We start from the raw sequence: 24,878 nt of genomic DNA on the forward strand, positions 1-24,878 counted from the left end.
CCCTTGCAGAATGCAGAGCCTGCTACCACAAGGTGTGTTTCCGCTCAGGACCCTGCCCCAAATGCGAGCGGCTGCAAGCGCGGAGGGAGCTGCTGGCCAAGCAGAGCATGGAGGCTGACATCTCGGACTACGAGGAGGAGCAGGAGGAGGAGCAGGAGGCGGCCGTTGAAGGAGCAGCCACGTGACAGATGAGAGACTGCGGCTTGGTGCGTGGCCTCTGCCTCCAGAGACTGAACTGACAGAGAACTCAGACTGACTCTTCCACAGCTAATAAGCCAACGTGATGGGAGCCTTTGGGGGGGAGGGAGTCCCTCAAAGGGTTATTTTGCACTTGCCTCGGGAGGTTTTGGTGCTTCCCTTCTGTCTGAGCCACAGGACGAGGGAGAGAGAGACTTGCTTGCTGTTTCCGCCACCAACTTTGATGCACTGTGGAGCCCAGCTTTGCAAAGAAAGTAGCAGCTGGCTTTGCCTTGAGCTCCTGAACCTCTCTCCACATGCCACTTGGGAGAAGCTGGTGGGTGGTGCTGGTGGGCTTATGTGGCTGAGCTCCTGGCCAAGTTCCAAAACACTCCTAAAGGGAAAATGGCCCACGTGGAAACTTGTTATTTGCTGTATTGGCTGCTGTGTGCCAGAAGAGGCAGCTTTTTATGTTTTTCTTTTGCCAAAACCACTGCCTATAACTGTATACTTTGCTGCTGAATGTCATTTATCTGGCCCTAATTTTTTGTGCCTGAAGGAAGCCAGAGAACCGAAAGGGGCATTCAACCTGCCCTTTTATTTTGTCGGGAGCTGCCTAGCTACAATAGATACTAGGGGTGTAGAAAATCTGCTGGTACCTAGCGGGAGAAGCTGAGGAGGGTGGGGTGATAGTTGGCAAACCCAAGGTTTCCACAACTCTTCTCAGAATAATCTGCCCCCACACCCCAACACCCTATTAGAGAGGACCTAGCTCCTGCTTCCTTCCCTACCACCGTTTCTTCCAATTTGCCTAAAAAGTCTTTTTCCTTGCAAGGGAAATGTGGGTTGGCAGCTTGCAGAAGTAACTGTACCCTTCCAGGATGCTGGATTTGGGAGGGATTCCAGTTTAAAGCCTACATAGGGCAGAGCCTGGGGCTTTCCTTTTGTGGGAGTTAACCTCTGGGCTCTTCCTTAGATCAGAGAAGATTTCTGACACTCCTGCAGCGATGCATTTGCTTCTCCTGCTGATATTTCTGCTGTGTTTCTGTCTTGACACCTAACCTCTAGGACTTACCCAGCTTTGATGGTAAATTGGTAGGTGCCTTTTGTTGTTTAGGGTACAGGAGATTTCCTATTACTGGTCATGTTTCATGATCAAACAGACCATGAGGCTGGAAAGGGGCAACTATTTAGTAGGATGGGGGGCAGAAAATGGTGCTGAAGATTGCAGTTCATCTCCTCATTCTTGCAGAAGCATGGCAGGGTCTCTAGGAGCAGAGCTTAAAGCAGCCTTCATCCTCCTGATGTTTAGGCTCAATGGGAGCTGCAGTCCTGAAAGGGGTTCTAAACTGGAGAAGACAGGCTTCCAGCATGCTGGTGAGGTGGTGCTCTCTTGTTAACCACCAGCCATTCTACTAGAATTAGGGGCTGAAGGGGAGTTAGCTGGCCTGTTGCACTGAATATGGCTTGGGTTCATTCAGAAACAAACAAAACTTCCTTTCCTCGTATTAATAGGTGAGCCTCTTTGTCAGATTCCTTTAATTTGGTACTTGAAATGTGGCTGTGCTTTATAATCAGGTAGGGTTCTTCCACACCAACTAGTCTTTATAGTCTCTTCCCTGCTCCTGTTTTGCAACGCTTTCTCCTAGCACCTTCTTGCCCACCTTTGCTTCCCGCACCTTGTTCCTCAGCAGAGAGATGTTCATCAGCCTTGCTTAATCTCCAAGAGTCTACCTTGTCTCTTAATCTCCAGGCTTTTTCATTGGGGAATCTCTGGCCTGTGGGGCTTGCTGGCAGCAAGTCCTGCAGGATCCAGAACTCTGCAGTGCAGCCAATCCCTGCTTTTGGCACGGATCTTTCCTTTGCAGTCTGGCTTTGGTATAAAGCCAGGCTGCAGAGGAAGAAACAATTGAGAGCGCTTAAAAGAACCCTTTCAACATTGGGTTGTCTTGTCAAAATGGCCTGCGGGGTTGGAGAAACTTGGGGTCTGGCCTGTGCTGTGTGGTTGGCAGGGTTATTTTACGCTACAGCTGATGCTGGTATTCCTCTTATGGTGAAAGCACTTCACACCCTTATTGACTAGGTGTGCTCACAAACTTCTCCCAGACTCCTTTATGTGGGAGTTCCTGTGCAGGGGGAGAATAAAATGGGAGGGCCTCTGATGGCTGTGAGAGCAGCCTTCTCCTATCCTAGGCTACTGTATGGCAGTATACCCACATCTGTATAGGGTGCTGTTCCGTAACAACCTCCTAGCAGAGCACATTGTGTGGTGTGGTCCTTCAGAGTACAGTACTCTCCTGCGTTGCTGCCTAGAAGCTGGAAATTGTGTTCCTTGCAATATGACCAGACTTTCAAAGTCAGCTGGTTCTTGGACATTTGAAGTGGCCCAGTCTGAAAGGACAGTTGGTTTGTGGATGTTAGTGAGGGTCAGTGTGGTCTGTAGGTAGAAATGGCATGATGTCTTGAGGAAGGAGGAGGTGGCATTTTTGGCACAGGTCACTCAGCTAGCACACAGCAGAATCTCCTGCAGGAGGCAGCATATGTCCTTTTGTGCTGGCCTAGACTGCAAGACCCATTTTCTAAAGATGAATAGCAGTGTCATTTTAGCTACTGTTTTTTTTTAGCTATACATAACACACTAGAAAAACCCTGACCGAGATAAGCAGGACATACAGTTGACATGCGTGTAAAATAACACGGTGATGCTCTGAAGATTTACTTAAAGAATGCTATATAAAGGTAGACTTCCTTCTACCTGCTTTTTCTAAGAACAAGATTTGAGTGCTTGCAGTGTCAGGAAGTTGCCCACTTCTGCTCAGACACGGCCTTGGAAGGTGTAGCTCTGTGGCTTCCACTTGCTTAATTCAGTGGCACCCTCCGGCTTAAAGCCTCAGCCTTTTGCTGCTGCTTTTGGCAAGGCTGAAATATCTCTGTGTTGGTTTTTTTAGCTCCACGTGTAGTTTGCTCAAAATATGCCCACGTCCATAATTTATAAAGGAAATGTTGAAATAATTGACTTTGGGTATGTTCAGAAAAAGTTGGTGGTTTGGTGAACTAGCAGTCTGGAATATGAGCGATTGAACCAGCTGAAGTGAAGGAACAAGGAGCCCGGGAACACAGGTTATCTCTCTCAGCAGGGTGGATGCTTGCGAGATGGAGATGGGGGCACACCACAAGCACCCTGTTGACTGAACGCCTTGGGTGTTTGTGGGTTGGGTATTATCGTGAGAGGGTTCTTGGTGTTTGATGGCAGTGGGGCGGTCCATCCACCTCACCCCACCCCCAAAGACAGGATTTGCTGTGTCTCAAAGAAAACTGCGGGACCACTCCTCCCATTTCCTGTGCCTTCACAATTCCTACAGTAGCCTGTTACTATCAGAACTCTACAGAAAGTGCTTCCCAAATAATTCCTGATCTAAGATTTAAAAAAAAAAAATAGCGACAGGTTTGCAACAGCATAGAGTATTTCATGCATTCTGAAGCCCTCACTTGCTTCAGTTAAGAGCCTCTCTCATAGATAACTGTTGAAGAACAACATCTTTTATCTTGATTACATACATCAGTTCCCTTGACTGCCAAAAAACAGTACACGGCTCTGTTTTATGGATTGGAGCTCCCCCTTGCTATCCTCGCTGCCTTTCAAAAATTGTTTTTACTTATTCCAGGGCCCAACTACACTTGCTGCTAATCATGTGCTTAAAGAAGCATGCTTAACTTGCCTGTTTTTAGGGCTGCAGTCTGAAATACACGTCCAACCCAGCTCAGTGCCCACCCAGCCTTCGGACATTTGTCTTCTCTATTGAATATCACGCCCTCCTGACTATTTGCCCCCAAATGTGCCATGAACAGAAAAGTCATATGGAATCCTAGTGATTTTTCCCCCCCTCAAACGGTGGCAGCCTGGCTAAGTGTCTTTTTCTTATTTTCTCAACCTTGTGTCACGAACAGTCTCAAAAGATTGTAAATCCACACTGCAATCCTTTACAGTTAAGAAGAAATTTTGTGGGGTTTTTATATAAATTGTCAGCACTTCTGTTGATGACATTTCTTGTGTTTGTCAGTAAGGCCCTCTTTAAAAAAGCTATTTTCCAGGACAGACTTTTGCCAGCCTGGTGCTCTCCATCTAGCTATGGGGCTACAATTTCCATCAGCCACAGGCGGTACAGTTCTGCTGCCTGGGAGCTGATGAGGAAAGACTAGATCAAAACATCTTGAAGGCACCAGTTGGCAAAAGCTGTTCTAGATGCACTGATCTAAGTTCCAAAAGGAGGGTGGCAGGTTGTGGAGTTTTTTCCCCCTTTTACGTGATAATTGTGCAGTCTCCTTTCTGCAATGCCTGGAAAGCACACAAAGGGAGAATGTAATGCACAGCGGAATGGGTAGGAAGCTAAATGGCCAGCCCTGATGAAGCTGTGATAGATTTCTGGTATGCCCACGGTTTTGCAGAATGACTGCTGTCCATATTGTAAATGGTATGTGAAAGTTCTTTATAAAGAGTTAACGGTGGAGTTGAAACCAGATACCCACCTGCTGTTAACCACAGAAATGCCGTCCATAATAAACTACACTAATAAGCATGCTGTTTTTGCAGTCTCTGTTTTCGTCGAACGTGAAACGCCTCCTCATTCGTAGGTTCCAGGCTCTGTGGCTTTGCTGGGCTGCCATCTCCTGCTACTGCCCACCATTCTGCCACGCAGAAAATTGTAAAAACCTGTCTGCTGTGTGGCACGCGGCTTTGGGATTGCATAGCAGGTAGAGAACGGGGCTTCAGGAACGCAGCTTGACCTACTGTTGCTTCTTGTTCCGCACCATCTTAAAAGAGTGAGCAAAACCTGCCTTTTTGCACTACAGCCGTTGTGTAACGTTAGGCTGGCCTCAGCCGCTGTGAAAAAGGCAACGTCAAGCCTTGCCCTTTAGCCACTTGAGGATTACTTGGAGAACTTTTGAGGGCTGTACTTGCGCTCAAACTGGTCCACGTCAAACTTCCTCTTGCAGCCAGCATAGTTCATGTAGCGGATCTTGCCAAACACAGCCCGCTCTGCCCAGCCTTGGTCGTGGATCCCACAGATAGACCACATGCAGCCTGATGGGAGGAAAAAAGAACAAACGGGTCTCTGCTTTTGCTTTCTTCCTCCCTCCTTTCTCTGCAGAAACAGACACAGACACAGGTCTGGTGTTTCCAGCTCCGCAGGGGGTTGGACTAGATTGGCTCTTGGGGCCCGTTGCAACCCTATGACTCTATGATACAACCACCCAGCCTCTTCCCATGACTGACCTACGTATCCACTGGGGTCCCTGCCATCCAGTTCATAGCGGTCATTAAGGTAGATGGAGAATTTCAGGGCCTCTTCTGGCGAAGTGGTCCACTCCAATATTTTCTTGGCCCAATACATCCTCAGGAAGCCGTGCATCTTCCCTTCGTGAACCATCTGGAGCTGAAGCACAGGGATGGAAAGGTGGATGAGCTACGGATGAGGCCTTCTTGGGAAGTGCCACCCGCCCTGCGGAATGCCATCCCATCAGATGTCAAAGAGATAAACCATCATATGACTTCCCGTATCAGGAAGCTTTTGATGTTTTGGTGTGTTCTTGGAAGCTACCCAGAGTGGCTAGGAATGTGCTTATGGAACCAAAGGGGTGGTGGCCCAAAAAACTGGGGCGCACTGGTTTAGATAAAAGGCGAGTAAAGGGGGGGACTCTATGGGTATCCCATAGGGGCAGCTGGTTGGCCACGGTGAGAAGGAAGTTCTCCATCACCTCTTTCTGCTCCATCACTATTGTTCACACGCCCTTCAACAGCAATTCCCCGAGTGGGTTACAACAGTTATAAATTCAGAATCAAAAAGAGTTTAAACTAATGACAGTCACAGGGATGAAGTGGGGCCCTATGCTCTTAACCCCACAAGCAGGAAATAAAAACAACTGTACACATTGAGAAACGGCCCTTCAGAAGGTAGGCTGCCACTGAACGTTTAGTTAGTATGGCTAAAGAGACTTTTTTAATCCCCCTTTATTTTTATTTTTATATATATAATTTTTTATTAAATTTTCTGTTTCAGAATTTAAAATACTCATTTAAACATCTTTAAAATATCAATGACTTCCCTTCTTCTCTTTCCATGGTTCATTTTCCATATCATAAATCCCTGCATACTTTACAAAAACTAAACCATTCAGTATTCCATTATTACACCCGTCAAAACTTATTTACACTGCTGAATTTATATTAATGCTGCCAACGTTTTCAAGTGTACACAATTATTTCCCATATATTCAATAAACGTTTTCCAATCTTCTCTAAACGTTCTTCTTGTTCTCTTATTCTGTGTGTAAAATCTGCAAGCTGCGCATGTTCTGTCAACTTTAGTTGCCATTCTTCTTTAGTTGGGACCTTGCTAGTTTTCCGTTTTGGGGCTAACGGAACACGGGCCACAGTAGTGGCACACATAAGTAACTTTTTTGACACCTGGGAATTTCCATCCCTAATCCCCCTTTAAAGCCATCTAATCCAGTGGCCATCACAACATCCGGTGGCAGAGATTTGTACCACTTAACAAGGTAGCGTGTAACTTTCCCATTCCGATCGAGCTGCTGCTCCAAAGAGTTTTAGCATTATTGGAGAGGGAGATGCAGATCTCCAAGCATGCGACAGACACGTGATCAGAAGCCAGCACATGCCCATCCAAAGACAGGTCCTCACACACCTTTGGAGTTTAGGTATACCTGTGCAGCATTCCAGAGAGGGTCGTGCGTCTTTCCTGCCTCCAGCTGTTCCAGTGTGTACAGGTGAGGTCGCTTGTCTTTGGCATGCAGCTTCAGCGTAGTCTTCGCCCAGTCGTAAGCCCCTTTGGATGGTATAAGGCTATTATGGTTGAAAAGTAAAGGTAAAGGGACCCCTGATCATCAGGTCCAGTCGTGACCGACTCTGGGGTTGCAGTGCTCATCTCGCTTTACTGGCCGAGGGAGCCGGCATACAGCTTCCGGATCATGTGGCCAGCATGACTAAGCCGCTTCTGGCGAACCAGAGCAGCGCACGGAAACGCTGTGTACCTTCTCGCCGGAGCGGTACCTATTTATCTACTTGCACTTTGACGTGCTTTTGAACTGCTAGGTTGGCAGGAGCAGGGACCGAGCAACGGGAGCTCACCCCGTCGCAGGGATTCGAACCACCGACCTGCTGATCAGCAAGTCCCAGGCTCTGATTTAACCCACAGTGCCACCCACATCTCTTATGGTTAAAAAGTAATTGAGCCCTATTAAAATGCAGCATTATCATAAAGAAGAAGAAGAGTTTGGATTTGATATCCCGCTTTATCACTACCCTAAGGAGTCTCAAAGCTGCTAACATTCTCCTTTCCCTTCCTCCCCCACAACAAACACTCTGTGAGGTGAGTGGGGCTGAGAGACTTCAGAGAAGTGTGACTGGCCCAAGGTCACCCAGCAGCTGCATGTGGAGGAGCGGAGACGCGAACCCGGTTCCCCAGATTACGAGACCACCGCTCTTAACCACTACACTACACTGGTAAAAAGGTGAAGGACCCCTGGACGGTTAAGTCCAGTCAAAGGCGGCTATGGGGTTGCAGCACTCATCTTGCTTTCAGGCCAAGGGAGCCGGCGTTTGTCCACAGACAGCTTTCCGGGTCATGTGGCCAGCAGCACTAAAGCGCTTCTGGTGCAACAGGACACCGTGATGGAAGCCAGAGCACACAGAAACGCCGTTTACCTTCCCACCGCAGCGGTACCTGTTTATCTACTTGCGCTGACGTGCTTTTGAACTGGCAGAAGCTGGGACAGAGGAACGGGAGCTCACCCCATTGTGGGGATTCAAACCACCGACCTTCTGATCAGCAAGCCCAAGATGCTCAGTGGTTTAGATCACAGCACCACCTGTGTCCCTGCATTATCATATCACACATAAAGGCAAGCGTCACAGAAGAGGTGTCTTTGCAGAGCGGAGAAAGGCGAAACAGGTGAACCCATTTACCTTCCACCTTGTCATAGTTCGGGTTGTAGTAGCAGAAATTGTCTGCCAGCTCCCTCCGTACCACGGCCTCTTCAATGAAGGCTTCTGCCGATTCCTTGTACCGGCTACGGAGCTTGCGAACCTCCAGGATCGCTCTCTGTACAGAGATCTGACCTGTGGAAGGGCAGTTACTGTTCAGTGGGCTTCAGAGATCTTTGGAACTTGCAAGAGAGACTCTACTGCAGGCCACAGCAATCTTCTGGGGTTCCCTCCCTGCGAGAAGTGAGGTTGCAGGGAACCAGAGAGAGGGCCTTCTCGGTAGTGATGCCTGCCTTGTGAAATGCCCTCCCATCAGATGTCAAGGAAATAAACAACTATCTGACTTTCAGAAGACATTTGAAGGCAGCCCTGTTTAGGGAAGTTTTTAATGCTTGATGTTTTATCGTGTTTTTAATTTTCTGTTGGGAGCCGCCCAGAGTGGCTGGGGAAACCCAGCCAGATGGGCGGGGTATAAATAAATGTATTATTCTTATTCTATTTATTAATTACTAGGTGCCTAAGGGGTCTCTCTCAAGTAACCTGGTCTTAAGCTGTACAATTGCCATCATCGTAGTCAAGAAAACGCCACTATTAATTGGTAGTTGTAACGATGAGCTCATATATGCTTATATTCATGTGCATTGATATAAGCTAATTGGCTTGCTTTTAAAGTTCTGCTTATCTGTGGGGTTTGAGGTGCTGGGCTCTGAGCCCAGAAAGGAGAAATATCTGTAAGATTTGGGTACCTGCCACCTGTGCCCTCATGTGGGCAGGTGAAGCGATGGGAAGGCCTGGCCGAAGGGACGTATGCTGCTTGGTGTATAAAGAATGAATGAAGGGTTCCTTAGGTATGGAGCCATCTCCTTGCTACTGTGTCCGTTCTATGTCTGCAAAGGCTGGGAGAACGGGCAGGTTGGCTTGCTCTAACGGATCACTCTGGCATCTTTGACATCCTTCTTTGGTACCCCTGCTCCCAAATACTCCCACAATACTCCCTCCTTTGGGGCAGCAAACCAGGGCAACAGGGCCACAGATGTTGGTACCCAAACCTTGAATTTCATAGAATCATAGAGTTGGAAGAGACCACAAGGGCCATCGAGTTACCCCCTGCCAAGCAGGAAACACCATCAGAGCACTCCTGACATATGGTTGTCAAGCCTCTGCTTAAAGACCTCCAAAGAAGGAGACTCCACCACACTCCTTGGCAGCAAATCCCACTGTCAAACAGCTCTTACTGTCAGGAAGTTCTTCCTAATGTTTAGGTGGAATCTTCTTTCTTGTAGTTTGGAACCATTGCTCCGTGTCCGCTTCTCTGGAGCAGCAGAAAACAACCTTTCTGCCTCCTCTATGTGACATCCTTTTATATATTTGAACATGGCTATCATATCACCCCTTAACCTCCTCTTCTCCAGGCTAAACATGCCCAGCTCCCTTAGCCGTTCCTCCTAAGGCATCGTTTCCAGGCCTTTGACCATTTTGGTTGCCCTCCTCTGGACACGTTCCAGTTTGTCAGTGTCCTTCTTGAACTGTGGTGCCCAGAACTGGACACAGTACTCCAGGTGAGGTCTGACCAGAGCAGAATACAGTGGCACTATTACTTCCCTTGGTCTAGATGCTATACTCCTATTGATGCAGCCCAGAATTTGTCCAGTAGCAAACTGACAGCCAGAACGGAACTAGCAAGCAAGGTGTTATATGCTGGCAGTGGTTTGCCCCACAGCCAACCTAGCAGCCTCCATATCATACCCCAAGGGTAGCCCCACATGGAGAACACCGCAGTAATCAAAACATCTAGAAGGCCACCACCCTAAATAGTTTTGCAGTCCCCCTCTGCTCCTCCCGTCACAGCACAATTTCTAATACCAATGGAGATCTCTTTCAGATTCCACTGCTGCTTCTAAAGGCTGCTACCAACCCTGAACGTTTTTGGGCAGAGTGTACAGCTGATCTGCAACCCACCCAGGGTTTGGCCACCCCTGAACCCCCCAAGGGTTTGACCCAGGCCTTGCAGAGGACCAGCTCCCCACTCACCAAAGTGGAACCAGGGCGAGAGGTTGCTCAGAGCCGCCCGGTTGGGATTGTTCCTGTCTGTGCCAAAGAACTTCAGGCGGTCCTTAATGAACTCTTCCAGCACCGCCAGGCCGGCAGCTGTCCCTGGCTGTGCCCACGTCACCTCCTTCACGGAGCGGTCGACCTGCAGGCTGGCATAGCAGGCGTCCCAGTCAACAGGCTGCAGAGTCAGAAAAGGAAGAGGGGTAAAAGCCGGCAGCAAGGAGCAGCAATCCAGGCCAAGGACGTTCCAGCAATCCTTAACATCCCAGAGCTCATGGGAGCGTGGGCATCATTCGGCTTTTCATTTATCTTATTTTTATTTCATTTCTTAAATTCATGCACCGCTTTAATTTTATAGGCCTCGAAGCAGTCTACAAAGAATAAAATAATAAAAATGACCAGACAGGCTTACCCAAACACATAGAGTTTACTGCTGATTTTAATCTTTTCAATGTTTTAAATAGTTTTTAACTGTTGTTGCCTATAATCTTATTGTTCTTTTGTAAACTGCTTTGAGGGTTGATTGATTGATTGATTGATTGATTGATTTTTAAGAATCAAGCAGCGCGTAAATTTTATGGAATAAAAATAATACATACTATTATTCAGGGCTTTTTTTTGCTATTCTAAAAGAACAAGGGAGAAGTCCATTGATGAGCTCTGGCTTCTCTTTTTCTCCAGGACTCGAGGCAGCTTACAAAAATACAAGAAAGCTAAACATATATATAAGACAATAGTATGCAATTAAACTTCAACAGGGTTAAAACAATATAAAAGCAAATCTCTTAAAATACAGATGGTAAAAAATAAATACGCATTTGTGGGGTGAGTATTGCATACCTGTGGCCTTCTGTAAATGTCAAAGGAGCATAGAAGAAGAAGAAGAAAAAGAGGAGGAGGAGGAGTTTGGACTAGATACCCCGCCTTTCTCTCCTCTTAAGGAGTCTCAAAATGGCTAACATTCTCCTTTCCCTTCCTCCCCCACAACAAACACTCTGTGAGGTGAGTGGGGCTGAGAGACTTCAGAGAAGTGTGACTGGCCCAAGGTCACCCAGCAGCTGCATGTGGAGGAGCGGAGACGCGAACCCATTCACCAGATTACGAGTCCGCTGCTCTTAACCACTACACCACCCCGAGTCAGACCATTGGTCCATATAGCTCACTACTGTCCACACTGACTGCCAGCAGCTCTCCAGGGTTTCAGACAGGGTGTCTCTCTCAGCGCTTCCTGGAGATGTCTGGATTTGAACCTGGCACCCTCTGCATGCAAACCAGATGCTCTACTGCTGAGCTACAGGCTTTCCCCAGCTTTTCTGTCCCAAGTTTGCCCCAGCTGCAGTGAAGGGCTAAGGGAGACCTGCTGGAATGTCTGCAGCAGTTTGCCAATAATTACAAATGTTAAAAAAAAAAACCCATAAAAAACAACCCAGATCCCTGCTCCCAATATCAACTGCTACCTCTGCTTGGAACTCCGTGGGATAAGGGTGCCTGATGACAGGTGGGAATTCGGTGAGAAACTCAGCCAGCCGGTCGTGGATTTTCCGTCGGATAGTTCTGGCCCCGTACTCCTGCTTGTCGGAGGCCACCCAGCAGGGCACAATGTTGTGAGCATCGACCTGGAGAAGCAAAGCAAGAGAAACTGCAATTGCACACAGCTCCCACTATCCTAACACTCGCTATACAAAAATTCACCTATCCAAACGCAAGGAATTAATACCCAAGCCTCCTAGAATTGCTATGTACACCGCAGATTCAGATATCCAAACAGCCAGACCTGCATGTAGCGCTGTAAACGAATCAGCAGCCTTGAACAAACCTTACTTTTTGTGTTTTCCTGCTTCATGGCAGCCATTTTGCCAAAAACCATGATGGGAGGGAGGGAGGGAGCTGGAGAGATCAGACAAATAAGAAAGCGTTTTCCTTCTTTATTTGCCTTTTGCAAGGTTTCAGAGGGTTTTCCTGGGTTTTCTCGTCACTTGGGGGTAAAATTCAGTGGTTGGGAACGCAAGAGAAATTTCCCCATAGGGATCAATGGAAAGCGTTGACTCGTTATGCAAACATTTACCTAACACATGATTTCCTGAGAATGCATTGTATTTGAATAGCAGGACCTTTGTGTTAACGTGTAGAGACAGGGGAAAGAAGGATCCTAGGAACTTCTACAGCAGTCCTTGCCCATCTGGTGCCCTCTAGATGCTGTTGGTCCATAGCTTCTCTTAACAGCCGCCAATTAATTGTGGCATCAGCTTTTCTGGGATGAAGCTGCTGCTTCTTCTACCATCTGTGACTGGATTAAATACTTTTTGAGGGGTTGGAAACAAACAGTGAGGATTGGGACTGTTACATCTACCTTCCTGAAGCTTAGCACTGGCACCCCACATGGATGTGTGCTAAGTCCCTACCTGTACTCATTGTACACATATGACTGCATATCATCTGATCCATCCACAGTAATTATTAACAGATAGGTAGCCGTGTTGGTCTGCCATAGTCAAAACAAAAAAAATTCCTTCCAGTAGCACCTTAAAGACCAACTAAGTCAGTTCTTTGTATGAGCTTTCGTGTGCATGCACACTTCTTCAGATACATGCACACGAAAGCTCATACCTAGAACTAACTTAGTTGGTCTTTAAGGTGCTACTGGAAGGAAATTTTTTTGTTTTGACTATGGCAGACCAACACGGCTACCTATCTGTAACTGGAACTATGGAAGACACCACATTGAGCCGCATGAAATGGAAGTCCATCAACTGGTATCTGAAGAAGTGTGCATGCACACGAAAGCTCATACCAAGAACTGACTTAGTTGGTCTTTAAGGTGCTACTGGAAGGAATTTTTTTTGTTTTTAGTAATTATTAAGTTTGCAGATGATACTACTATAATGGGTCTAATTGCAGGCGGAGATGAAACAGTGTACAGGGGGGAGGTTCAAAAAGTATCTACATGGTGCTCAGAGAATAACTTGCACCTAAATTGATGCTTTTGAATTCTGGTCTGGAGGAGACTCTTGAGAGTCCCACGGACTGCAAGAAGATCAAACCTATCCATTCTTAAGGAAATCAGCCCTGAGTGCTCGCTGGAAGGACAGATCCTGAAGCTGAGACTCTAATACTTTGGCCACCTCATGAGAAGAGAAAAGATCCTGATGTTGGGAAAGATGGAGGGCACAAGGAGAAGGGGACGGCAGAGGACGAGATGGTTGGATAGTGTTCTCGAAGCTACCAGCATGAGTTTGACTAAACTGCAGGAGGCAGTGGAAGACAGAAGTGCCTGGCGTGCTCTGGTCCAGGGGGTCACAAAGAGTCGGGCACAACTAAACGACTAAACAACAACAACAACAACAAAAATATTAGCAAGACAAAGGAGATGGTGTTGGACTTTCGGAGGAAGAGAGGGGAACCTGCCCCATTGTATCTTGGGGGCGTTGTGTGGAGAGAGTCTCCTACTTTAAATTCCTGGGATCAGGACCTCACTTGGAAAATCAACAAAACTCAGGTGATCAGAAAGGCCCAACAAATACACTATTTCCTCAGGGTCTTACGAAAGAATAATGTTAAATGACAACCGATGAACTCCTTTGACGGGTCCACAAGAGAAAGTGCCCTTTCATATTGTATCACGGACAGAAAGTCTCTACAGAGGGTGGTGAACACAGCACATGATATCATGGGCTGTCCCTTGAGTCAGCTAGATGACATCGCAAGGGATTGTTGCCTTAGGAGAGCGAGAAAAATTCTCAGGGATGACTCACACCCCGGCCATCACCTGTTTAATCTTCTACCCTTGGGCAGGAGATACAGAAGTATAATCAGCTGTACGAACAGGCTAAAAAATAGCTTCTATCCGTGGGCTGTTAGGCTGTTGAACGGAAAATAACATCGCGCAACTGACTTGCGAGGTGGCATGTTGTGCGATAAGTACACGGGGTGCAATGAGATTGAGTGTTCGTTTGGGTGGGCGGGGAGGGAGGCTCGGTTAATTTCATTGTACACAGGTTGTACATTGACAATAAAGGTATTATTATGACAGTGGATGCTCAGGCTGCGAACGTGAACCGTGCAGGATGCACATTTGCAACCCGCAGCGTCCGCAAACTGCAGTAGCACGTCTGCGTTTGCATGGGTTGCGATTCGGCATTTCTGCGCATGTGCAAAGAGCGATGTAGTGCTTCTGCACATGGGCGAACGCCGAAACCCGGGAGTAACCCGTTCTGGTACTTCTGGGTTTTGACAGTCCGTAACCTGGGAAAAAAAAACCTGAAGCATCTGTAACCCAAGGTATGAATGTATTAAGTTTCCTTTCTCAGATTCAGTGAACGTGATGGAGTTTATGAACTCAGGAATCCAGGCAAGGTGGTGGAATACTCCTTGGAATCACAACATCTATGTCCCCATGGAGATACCCTCCATTGCCCTGCAGCTCTGCCCAGATCACACCCCAGCGGCCAGACTCCAGGCCTCCCTACCTGGACAAAGGGCACATCAGGTGGTAGCCTCGACTGGACATCTTGCACCCACTGCATGGGGACGCGGAGGGGGGCGAAGTCCGTCACCACCCCGCCAATGCCGTGGGTCGTCACAAAGGGGGGCAGCACGTCCTTTGCGAAGCCGATGAGCAGGTGGAACGGGATGCTTAGTTCCTTGCACTCCTAGGAGACACGAAAAGGAAGCAGAGAATATTTGGTCACACAGGAAGCTTGTGATATCGACTCATAGATTACCAGTATTTACCACACTGGCTGGCAGCAGCTTTCCAAGGTTTCAGGCAGGGCACACCTCCTGGGCCTACCTGGAGAGACCGGGGGCTGAACCTGGAACCTTCTGCATGCAATGCATATGCTCCCCCACTGAGTGATGGTCCTCCCCTAAAAGATACAAGTTTCTAGTCCTCATTGTTTTGAACGAAGGGTGAATTTGAATAGGAAGCCGGTTACATTATAAGCTGCCTTATACTAGACCAGTGGTCTCTCTCATCGAGTATTGTCAACACTGACTGACAGTGACTCTCCAGGTTTTCAAAGAGGGGTCATTCCAAACTCTACCTGGAGATACCAGGGTTTGAATCTGGGACCTACTGCATCCCAAGCACATGCTCTTCCACTGAGCTATGGTGTCCATCAAAAAGGAACAAAGTTCCAGCAGGTACAGATTTTTAGTTGCACACATAAATACAAGCCTGTGTCATGACTATCTTGGCTACGAGTGCAACTATTCAGGTACCAATTGTTTCTTTTAAGTCTGTCTCACTGCCGCAGTCATGCACCAGCCCGGCAACACAAGTAAAGGTAAAGGAAAAGGGACCCCTGATCATCAGGTCCAGTCGTGACCGACTCTGGGGTTGCGGTGCTCATCTCGCTTTATTGGCCGAGGGAGCCGGCATACAGCTTCTGGGTCATGTGGCCAGCAGGACTAAGCCGTTTCTGCTGAACCAGAGCAGCACAAGGAAAAGCCGTTTACCTTCCCGCCAGAGCGGTACCTATTTATCTACTTGCACTCTGATGTGCTTTCGAACTGCTAGGTTGGCAGGAGCTGGGACTGAGCAACGGGAGCTCACCCCGTCGCGGGGATTCGAACCGCTGACCTTCTGATCGGCAACTCCTAGGCTCTGTGGTTTAACCCACAGCGCCACCCACACCCCCCGAATAAAACCCCAGCTTTTCCAAAGCTCTCCTAGGTTTCCCAGATGGAAAGTGTAAGTCATCCCCCCTGCCCCACCAAAAAAGTGAAGTTGGCACACTTCACCAATACCCACCAAAAGGCTGACTTAGCGTGCAAAAGAATAAGAGCACAGAAATATTTCTGCTGCAAGAGGAGTCCCACCCTTGTGCTTCTGCACAAGTCTCTGTTCTGAGTACTCCCCTCGACCGGAAAGACGAAAACCCAGAGCGCCTCCTCTTTCACTGACCCAAAAATCAATTTTCTTTGGAGAATGGGTTGCTCTGCCGGGTAAGGGAATGATCCAGCCACACCTGACGCAGAGACCCAAGACAAAAGGCCAGAGCAGTTCATCATGCAGAGCTGTGGTGGGAAGACTCCTCTGCCTACAGCTGCTTTGGGCTCGGAGGCTATTTACAGCATCCAGTAATATCCAAGGCAACATGATGACCAAGTACAACAATGCAATATCAATATAAACTCTTTATATAATCTATACGGAACATTGAACAATATGAAAAACCAAATAAACAGAAATCTTATAAATCTCTGAAAGTCACAAAATGTGCACTCTTGGTGGATTCTCCTGAAAACATAGGACCAAATAAACATAAGTCTTATAAGTCTCTGAAAGTCTTTGTGGACTATGCAAGTCTCTGAAAGAAGCAAGGGGTCAGATTCTAATCTGATGAAAACAAGCCGTAAAGCTTTGTTTTATGATGTCCAATGCTGCCGAAGTGGTCCGCAAACAGACGTAGTGAACAGTGATTCCGGATATGCCCACTGTTTCATAGAATTCTTCTTTAGCACAGCAGAAGGATACAGAAATGCTTCATAAACCCATCTATATGGTGAATGTATAGTTAAAGCTATGGTTTTCCCAGTAGTGATGTATGAAAGTGACAGCTGGACCATAAAGAAGGCTGATCGCCGAAGAATGGATGCTTTTGAATTCTGATGCTGGAGGAGACTTTTGAGAGTCCCATGGAGTGCAAGAAGATAAAACCTCTCCATTCTGAAGGAAATCAGCCCTGAGTGCTCACTGGAAGGACAGATCCTGAAGCTGAGGCTCCAAGACTTTGGCCACCTCATGAGAAGAGAAGACTCCCTGGAAAAGACCCTGATGCTGGGAAATATGGAGGGCACAAGGAGAAGGGGACGACAGAGGACGATATGGTGGGACAGTGTTCTCGAAGCTACAAACATGAGTCTGACCAAACTGCGGGAGGAAGTGGAAGACAGGAGTGCCTGGCGTGCTCTGGTCCATGGGGTCACGAAGAGTCAGACATGACTAAATGACTAAACAACATCAACAACAACAACATGGTGAGTGGAATTGTATAACAACAATATCTATGGAGCAGTGGTCATAAAGTTATGATATTAGATTGTTGTACTTGTCATTGTGTTCCCTTGGATATTACTGATAATTGTTTGCAATACAGGGGTTTAATTGTTTGGTTACTATTTACAGCATCTGGCACGCAGCTGCGAATCTATGACAGCTGGCAGCAGCCTGGTGCCCTCAGGATATTTTGGATAAAGACTCCCATCAACCTTGCCCACAGGGCATGCTGTCTGCAGTTGATGGGTATTTGGGAAAAAGCTGGTGCGGCAAGGCTGTTGTGCCCAGATTCATGTTGCAGGCGGCTTGCCCACCAGAACCTCTTCCGGGTCCACAACCACTTCTGACACCGATGCAACACCTTCCCGACACAACACCGGTACCTCGGCCACTTCCTTGAGGCCTCTGATCAGGAAACCAAAATGGCGGATGGTAGCCTCCAGGAACTTGGGCACCAGGCAGAAGCAGACATGAAGTGGCAACTTCTGCTTCAGGGCCAGTCGCTGGGCATAGAGAAAGGCCCAATTATCTGGGGAGAAAAAGAGCAGGAAAAAGCTTAAAAGAACAGCTCTGCAGCAGATGGTCAGCGGCTGGGAGTGTAGGGGGCACAACAGACATGCAGCGTTTGGGCTTCCCCAAGCCTCTGTGCCAGCTTGATGGGCGCAAGTGTCCAGGTTCTGAAGGCAAGGCAGGGCACCTGGTGGCATACAGTGTGGCTCAGGACTGCAATACCTCAAGGAGCGGCTCTTTCTATATGAACCTCCCCGGACCCTGAGAACATCTTCTGAGGCCCTCCTTTGGGGGCCTCCTCCTCGAGAGGTCCAGATGGTGGCAGCACGAGAGCGGGGCCTTCTCTGCAGTGGCTCCTCGTCTGTGGAATGCGCTCACCAGGGAAGTTCGCCTGGCACCTTCATTATACAATCGTACCTCGGGTTACAGATGCTTTAGGTTGCGTTTCTTCGGGTTACAGACGCGCCGAAACCCGGAAGTACTGGAACGGGTTACTTTTGCGTTTTGGCAGTTGCGCATGTGCAGAAGCACCGAATCACAAACCTGTGCGTGCACAGACGTGCTGTTGCGGGTTACAAACATGCCTCCCGCATGGATCACGTTCGCAACCCGAGCGTCTACTGTACATCTTTAGGCGCCAGGCAAAAACGTTCTGTTTAACCAGGCCTTTGGCAGACCTGATCAACACCCTATACCCTTTTAAAATGTGGCTCTTTTGGGGGGTTATTATTAGGTTATTGTTTTTATTTTGATTTTATGTACTGTGATCTTTTTTGTGAACCGCCCTGATACTTCCGGGTATAGGGCGGTATATAAATTCAACACATAAATAAATAAAAATACAGATTCCATTCGTCCCCAGGTGGCTGGAGACCTGTTGCTATTTCTACAGCAGGGTCTCAGAGGGTCCCTATCTCCAGCATTCTAGGGCTGCCCAATCAGCATAAATGGGGGATATTTTTAGTCACCATACAATACGATATCTCTATTGTCATTGTCCCATACAGAACGAAATTGAAAAAATCTACATCAGACATTCAAAAACCAACAAGCCTGCTATCCCAGCCTGGTTAACCCCCTAAAACCTCTGATACCCCATAATTAAATACAATATACTCCCACAAAGGATACCTTACACTGCGTTTAAAACCAAAATCGCATTTGGATAGAAACTGTTTTTTCAGGCGGTTAGTCCTAGTCTTTATAACCCTGTACCTTCTTCCAGAAGGCAGAAGCTGAAAGAGATCATTTCCGGGGTGTGTACTATCCTGCGCTATCTCTGCAGCTTTCTTATGGCACCTGGAAGCGTAGATTTGATCCAAGGTGGGAAGAGTGCACCCAATTATTCTCTCTGCAGTCTTTACAACCCTGGACAGCATTGTTTTTCCCCTGACCGTGCAGCTCCCAAACCACACACACAGACCATAAGTTATGCTCCCAATCTAAACACTGAAAGCGAAAGGTGGGAATTCTGTGCAACGTCCTCTCCATACAAGGGAACTTCATAGGAAAGTCACCCAGAAAGCAAATACTGCCAGGCTCCCTTGAATCAGCTGCCCCTGATAATCTGATACTTGCGACTTGGTCATTTTAACCCACGTGCCTATTTTATAGTTTTCATTTCTTTTCTTTTTTTTACTTTCATCCAGTGTTAGAATCATAGAATTGTGGAGTTGGAAGGGACCCTGAGGGTCATCTAGTCCAACCCTCTTCAGGGCAGGAATCTCAGCTAAAGCATCCATGACAGATGGCCATCCAAACTCTGCTGAAAAACCTCCAAGGAAGGAGAGTCTGTTGTTCTCTTGTGTTTCATACGCATTATAAAACAAAATAAATAAACAGACTTTACAAAAAAAGACCCGGTTTGCACACACACAAAAATTAGATCTAGCCGAAAGGCAACACAGAGAGACCTGCATTAATTACTGCAATGCACCCCTATAATGGTTATTAATGTATAATTGCATAATTATAAAATTATTGTGTAACTTGGGAAGGTTGTATAATCTTAGAAGGGGTGTGGCTGTATCAGGAAGCGAGGCGGCACTTCTGAATTTGCCACAGTGCAATTGCTTTATACATGGCAAGGGTGCTTTTTCCCAGTGTTTTGCCAGCCTTCACCCCTAGCCACTCCATCCCACCAATTACACAGAGGGGAAGAGGAGGCTGGGGGCGGGGTAAAGGTAAAGGGACCCCTGACCGTTAGGTCCAGTCGTGGCCGACTTTGGGATTGCGGCGCTCATCCCGCTTTACTGGCCGAGGGAGCCGGCGTACAGCTTCCGGGTCATGTGGCCAGCATGACTAAGCCGCTTCGGGCGAGCCAGAGCAGCGCACGGAAATGCTGTTTCCCTTCCCGCTGGAGTGGTACCTATTTATCTACTTGCACTTTGACGTGCTTTCAAACTGCTAGGTTGGCAGGAGCAGGGACCGAGCAACGGGAGCTCACCCTGTCACGGGGATTTGAGCCACCGACCTTCTGATCGGCAAGTCCTAGGCTCTGCCTAATAATAATAATAATAATAATAATTTATTATTTGTACCCCGCCCATCTGGCCGGGTTTCCCCAGCCGCTCTGAATTGCTTCCAACGAAATATTAAAAATACAATAAAATATCAGATATTAAAAACTTTCCTAAACAGGGCTGCCTTCGGATGTCTTCTAAATGCCAGATAGTTGTTTATTTCCTTGACATCTGATGGGAGGGAGTTCCACAGGGCGGGTGCCACCACCGAGAAGGCCCTCTGCCTGGTTCCCTGTAACTTCGCTTCTCGCAGGGAGGGAACTGCCAGAAGGCCCTTGGAGCTGGACCTCAGTGTCTAACCAACTACAAGTAGTGAACTGTGCTCTAATTTTACTGCAAATATCAATGCACCTCTTGTAGTTTGGTTTTCCCACCCAAAAATAAGCCAGGACAGATTGTGGATCCCAAGCACCAGCCAAGCTCTCACCTTGCACTCTCTGATCTCGCGACATCCAGTAGAGGATGCCCCGAGCATCTTCCTTGAGATCGGGATCTTGCGAGATGAGACGGACGCGCTTCTTGTTGTACTTGAACTCTGCGACGGAGGGTGCCGCGTCCAGGCGGGCTCGCTTGACGGCCTCGGCCAGGGCGGCAGAGCCTCTGCTGCCCACATCCCCTTCCCCAGCTGCCTTCTTAGCGCCAGGCGGTGCCCCAGATGCCAACCTCCCGTTACTCTCCAACCCATCAGGGAATAGCGCTCCCTCTTCTGCCCCTTCCTGCTTAGACTCGGCTGAATTCCGCTTTCTCCTCTTCTGGGACATGGCTGGCCGCGCCCCGGGGACCGCAGAGAGGTTGCGCACCAACCACGAGACCCAGGCAGGGCCGGAATGGTGAGAGACGCAAGCGAAGACCCGTCCGGGGAGCAGGTTGGAAGGAGGAAGCAGCCTGCAAGCAAGCGCATAAGAACATCATTGGTGAGCTTCTGGGAGATGATATATAATGAAATGAAAAAAATGTTGAAATACACATTTATAAAGAAACCAGAAGCATTTTTATTGGGCATTGTGGGGAGTGATGTAAACAGAAAGGAATGTAAGCTTTTTTTATATGCAACAACAGCAGCAAGAATATTATTGGCCCAAAAATGGAAGCAAGAAGAATGGAGGATGAAGTTAATGGATTATGCAGAATTAGATAAATTAACAGGAAGGATTCGAAACCGGCGGGACCAGAAATTCACGGAAGACTGGAGTAAATTTACGGACTATTTGAAAAGTATTTGTGAAGATCAGACGATGTTTGTAGGTTTGCAAGAAGTTTTGTGAGGAGTATTATTGGAAGTATTACAAAAATGGATAAAGGGGAGGATTTGTTAAGAGATTTAAAGGGAATATAAAATGCAGAAGAAGTGATTACAATGGTGGATTTTCAGAGGTGTTGATGGAAGTCTAAAAAGATTGTATAAGTGATAAAGTTGTGTGGTACATTTTATAATTTATATGTTAAAATCAATAAAAATTATATTTAAAAAAAGAACATCATTGGTGGATCAGGCTATGGGGACCTCCATTCCAGTCGTCTCCAACTAGAGCCCATATTGATGTGGCGGTTAAGAGTGCCGACTACGACCTGGGAGAGACCTGGGTTCAAATCCCCACTCGGCCACGAAGATTGTTTCCTCTCAGCCTGACCCACCTCACAGAGATTTGAAAATGAAAACTCAGAACCCCGTGCAGCACCTGGAGCTCCTAGGGAGAAAATGTGGGATAGAAATGCAGCAATAAAATAAATAAATACCTGGCCCTTCAGGTATTTGAGACAACAACTCCAGAACATCTGGAGGGTACCAGGACGCTGTAATCCCATTTACTTTCCCCCCCTGCAGTGAACGACTACCGTATTTTTCACTCTATAGGACGCACCTTTTCCCCTCCAAAAATTAAAGGGGAATGTGTGTGCGTCCTATGGGGCGAATGCAGGCTCCTTGGCTTCAGCAAAAGCAACACGAAGCCTCCGAAGCGCAGAAGGAGCGCTCCCTCCACGCTCCGGAGGCACTGACCCCTCTCGCTCTCCAGGCTTCAGGGATAGCCCTCTTAAGCCTTCGGAGCGCAGCACAAGTTCCTGCTGCGTTCTGGAGGCTTCAGGTTCCTTTCGCTGAAGCCAGGAGAGTCTGGCTCTCCTGGCTTCAGAAAAAGGAACCCGAAGCCTGAGGAGCGCAGCGGGAACTTGCGCTGTGCTCGGAAGGCTTCAGGGATAGCTGCGCACAGCCCCTCCGGCAGGGAGAGGTAGTGCGCAGCCTGTACGCTGCTCTTTGGGGCTGGAGGGAGGGGGAATAAGATTTTTTTTTCTTGATTTCCCTCTCTAAAAATTAGGTGCGCCCTATGGTCCGGTGCACTCTATGGAGCAAAAAATATGGTAGATGCCTTTGGGGAATCAGGATGGGGAGTCAACAGCCCTCCCCTGTGGTTTGTCGCCAGTATCTGCTATACAGAGGTACACTGTCTCTGGGCATGGGGGTCTCCATTTAGCATCCGAGGCTACTGGCCTCTTCCTCACGGAGGCAAGAATCAAGCTGGTTTCGTCCAGCATGCGGCCTCCCAGCTTCTGCCTACAACTCCCATCAGCCCCTGCCAGCATGGCCAAAGGGTAGGGATCATGGGAGTTGTAGTTCAGCAACATCTGGAAGGCCAGAAGTTCTCCAAGCCGAAGTGAACTTTGGAAAGATGGTGCCTTGAGCGGGGAGAAGATTTGGCGCCCCCCCCCACCATTCCTTGTTTTCACAATCATTCTTTTTGGTACAGTTGCTTTTAATAGATCTTCTTAACAGGCGCACTGAAACTTCGCATTATTACAAAAAACAGAAATTATGTTGTTGTTGTTTAGTGCCCTCTGAGCTTGGCATCCTGTGTTCGGGAACCACAGGATCCTAAATCCAGCCCTGTCTAAGCTCTTTGGTGGCTGGTAGCTATGTGGTCATCTCTGTTTTGCACATAGAATCCTGGCTTTAAAAAAGAGAGAGGTAGCTGGCCTAGAAACCACCTTCACAGTTGCTGCCAGTCTGAGTGGGCAATACTGGGCACTTAAGGCAGCTCCTGCATTCAAACCTTAGAGCACCAGTTTGGCGAAGGTTGCTCTAGAGCAGAGTGCAAAAACGCGGCACTCAGGCACTTCACGGGACTGCTGTGCTCAGGCTCATTCTAGAGCAGAGCTAGACCAGGTCTGTGCAGTGAATTAGATAGAGAACAGGGCAACCCGAATGATTTGTGCAGGCTGGCCCATGGACCAGACTTCTGTTAAAGGAGAAGAAACAAAGGATTTTTAGCTCTTGTTATCACCCCATCCTTTGCAAGGCGCCTCCGTTTTCCTCCTGTCTTTTTCTCTCGCCTGCTCTCTGCCTCTGTTCCCTTCAATTCATAGCTGTCAACCTTCCCTTTTTTTGCGGGAAATTCCCTTATTCCAGCGCCGTTTCCCGCTGCTATCCCGGATTGTTAGATATCCCGTAGACTGTCCCCGGGACAGGGGAGGCTGCTGGTCCCTTATTTTCGAGGCTGCTGGTCCCTTATTTTCAAATCTGAAAGTTGACAGCTATGCTTCAATTCCTCCTTTGCTTTGTAATTTTTCCTCAATTTTTTTTTTTTTTGGCCTGTAAGATTTGACGGGGGTGGGGGAGTTCCCTGGATTTGAGGCTGGGGGAGAAAGGGGAGAATGCTAAGCCCCTATTATCCTAACCACACTTTTTTGGGGGGGGGAGGGGTAACAGAACAAGCCTTCCTTGCCCCCTTCATTCGCACAACGGCCCCGCAAGGTAGTGTCACACCAGGACAAGTTATGTTGTGCAGCCACGGAATGGGGGGCAGCGGCTACAAGACCCGCCATGGAAGGGGGCACGGCCAGGGGCTGCGATCGGCCCCCCTCGCCGGCACTCACCGGGCGCCGAGCTCTCCGCGTGGGCTTCCTCCGCTGGCGCGCCAGGCCCCGCTTACACAACGCGGCGGCGGAGGCTGGGCGGGGAGAGAGGCGGGCTGGGCTCCGGGAAGCCCCTCCCGCGGCCGCTTCTCCTCCTCCTCCTCCGCCTCCTCCCAGCATCGGGGAAGCGGAAGCCCGCCAGGGGCCGCCGCAGCCTCGCTTTCCCGGCTCGGGGCGGCAGACACACTTTTTGTGAATGAATCGCCCAGCGGATGGAACGTTGCAACATTTTACACTCGCGGGCCCCTGACGTCACGCGCTGTTGCCCGAAGCACGTGGCGGGGCGGGCGGGCGCCTGAATCTCGCTTGCTTTCACTCCAAACGAAGGGTGCATCTCGCAGGAGGGGGGCGCCACTCCAGCTCCCCCCCAAAAAAAGAAAGAGGGTGTCCTTATGGTTAGTCTGCAGCGGATTGATGGTCCTTGACCGCCGGGGCTTGTCGCCACCCCCCTCCATTCATCCCCCCCCCGGCATGGGCGGGGGCAAGGGGGCAGTTGCCCCCCCCAATCAAGTAAATAAAAATACTTAAGTAAAATTTAAAATTGTAGGAAGATTTTGACAGGTTTTTCTGAGCACTTGGGGTCAAAAGAAAGTAATTTGAAACAGCTGTTGTTGTGTTGTGCTGTAAACAAAAAATTGCGCTTTTCCCTTAAGGGGTATCCAAGAGCCCATATAGAGTCCTTACGTGGGTTCCCTATTGGTAGGAGAAA

The 24,878-nt window shown here is 48.3% G+C and overlaps 2 protein-coding genes across 6 annotated transcripts in view; one reads left to right on the forward strand and one right to left on the reverse strand.

The window, feature by feature from the left end:
• RUBCN (rubicon autophagy regulator) overlaps positions 1-4,754 on the forward strand; it is a 50,363-nt gene extending 45,609 nt beyond the window's left edge. For all 5 annotated transcript variants that reach the window (XR_014564307.1, XM_083739291.1, XM_083739292.1 and 2 more), the window contains one exon: positions 10-4,754. Coding sequence is in view for 4 of the 5 variants with exons in the window: in XM_083739291.1 (XP_083595417.1) it covers positions 10-185 (176 nt within the window). In the remaining variant the exon portion in view is untranslated. The remainder of the gene's footprint in view (positions 1-9) is intronic.
• LOC310844882 (deoxyribodipyrimidine photo-lyase-like) lies at positions 4,648-24,394 on the reverse strand. Its single transcript, XM_083739616.1, has 10 exons — positions 24,131-24,394; positions 20,691-21,148; positions 17,615-17,760; positions 14,698-14,880; positions 11,689-11,847; positions 10,211-10,409; positions 8,162-8,314; positions 6,901-7,022; positions 5,453-5,612; positions 4,648-5,260 (listed from the first exon to the last, which is right to left on the reverse strand). The coding sequence occupies exons 2-10, from the start codon at positions 21,022-21,024 to the stop codon at positions 5,106-5,108; spliced, it is 1,611 nt and encodes a 536-aa protein (XP_083595742.1). The 5' UTR covers positions 21,025-21,148; positions 24,131-24,394; the 3' UTR covers positions 4,648-5,105.
• Between the last annotated feature and the right edge of the window lie 484 nt (positions 24,395-24,878).

Source organism: Podarcis gaigeae (genome assembly GCF_964106915.1).
Source record: "Podarcis gaigeae genome assembly, chromosome: 5".
In the NCBI taxonomy this organism is placed as follows: domain Eukaryota; kingdom Metazoa; phylum Chordata; class Lepidosauria; order Squamata; family Lacertidae; genus Podarcis; species Podarcis gaigeae.

Coding starts and splice junctions, on each gene's coding strand:
- LOC310844882 (XM_083739616.1), bottom strand. CDS start 21,024: ATGTCCCAGAAGAGGAGAAAGCGGAATTCAGCCGAGTCTAAGCAGGAA. Junction 14,881..17,614: donor GCCTCAAGGAAGTGGCCGAG/GTACCGGTGTTG, acceptor CGTGTCTCCTAG/GAGTGCAAGGAACTAAGCAT. Junction 7,023..8,161: donor GAACTATGACAAGGTGGAAG/GTAAATGGGTTC, acceptor TACCATCCAAAG/GGGCTTACGACTGGGCGAAG.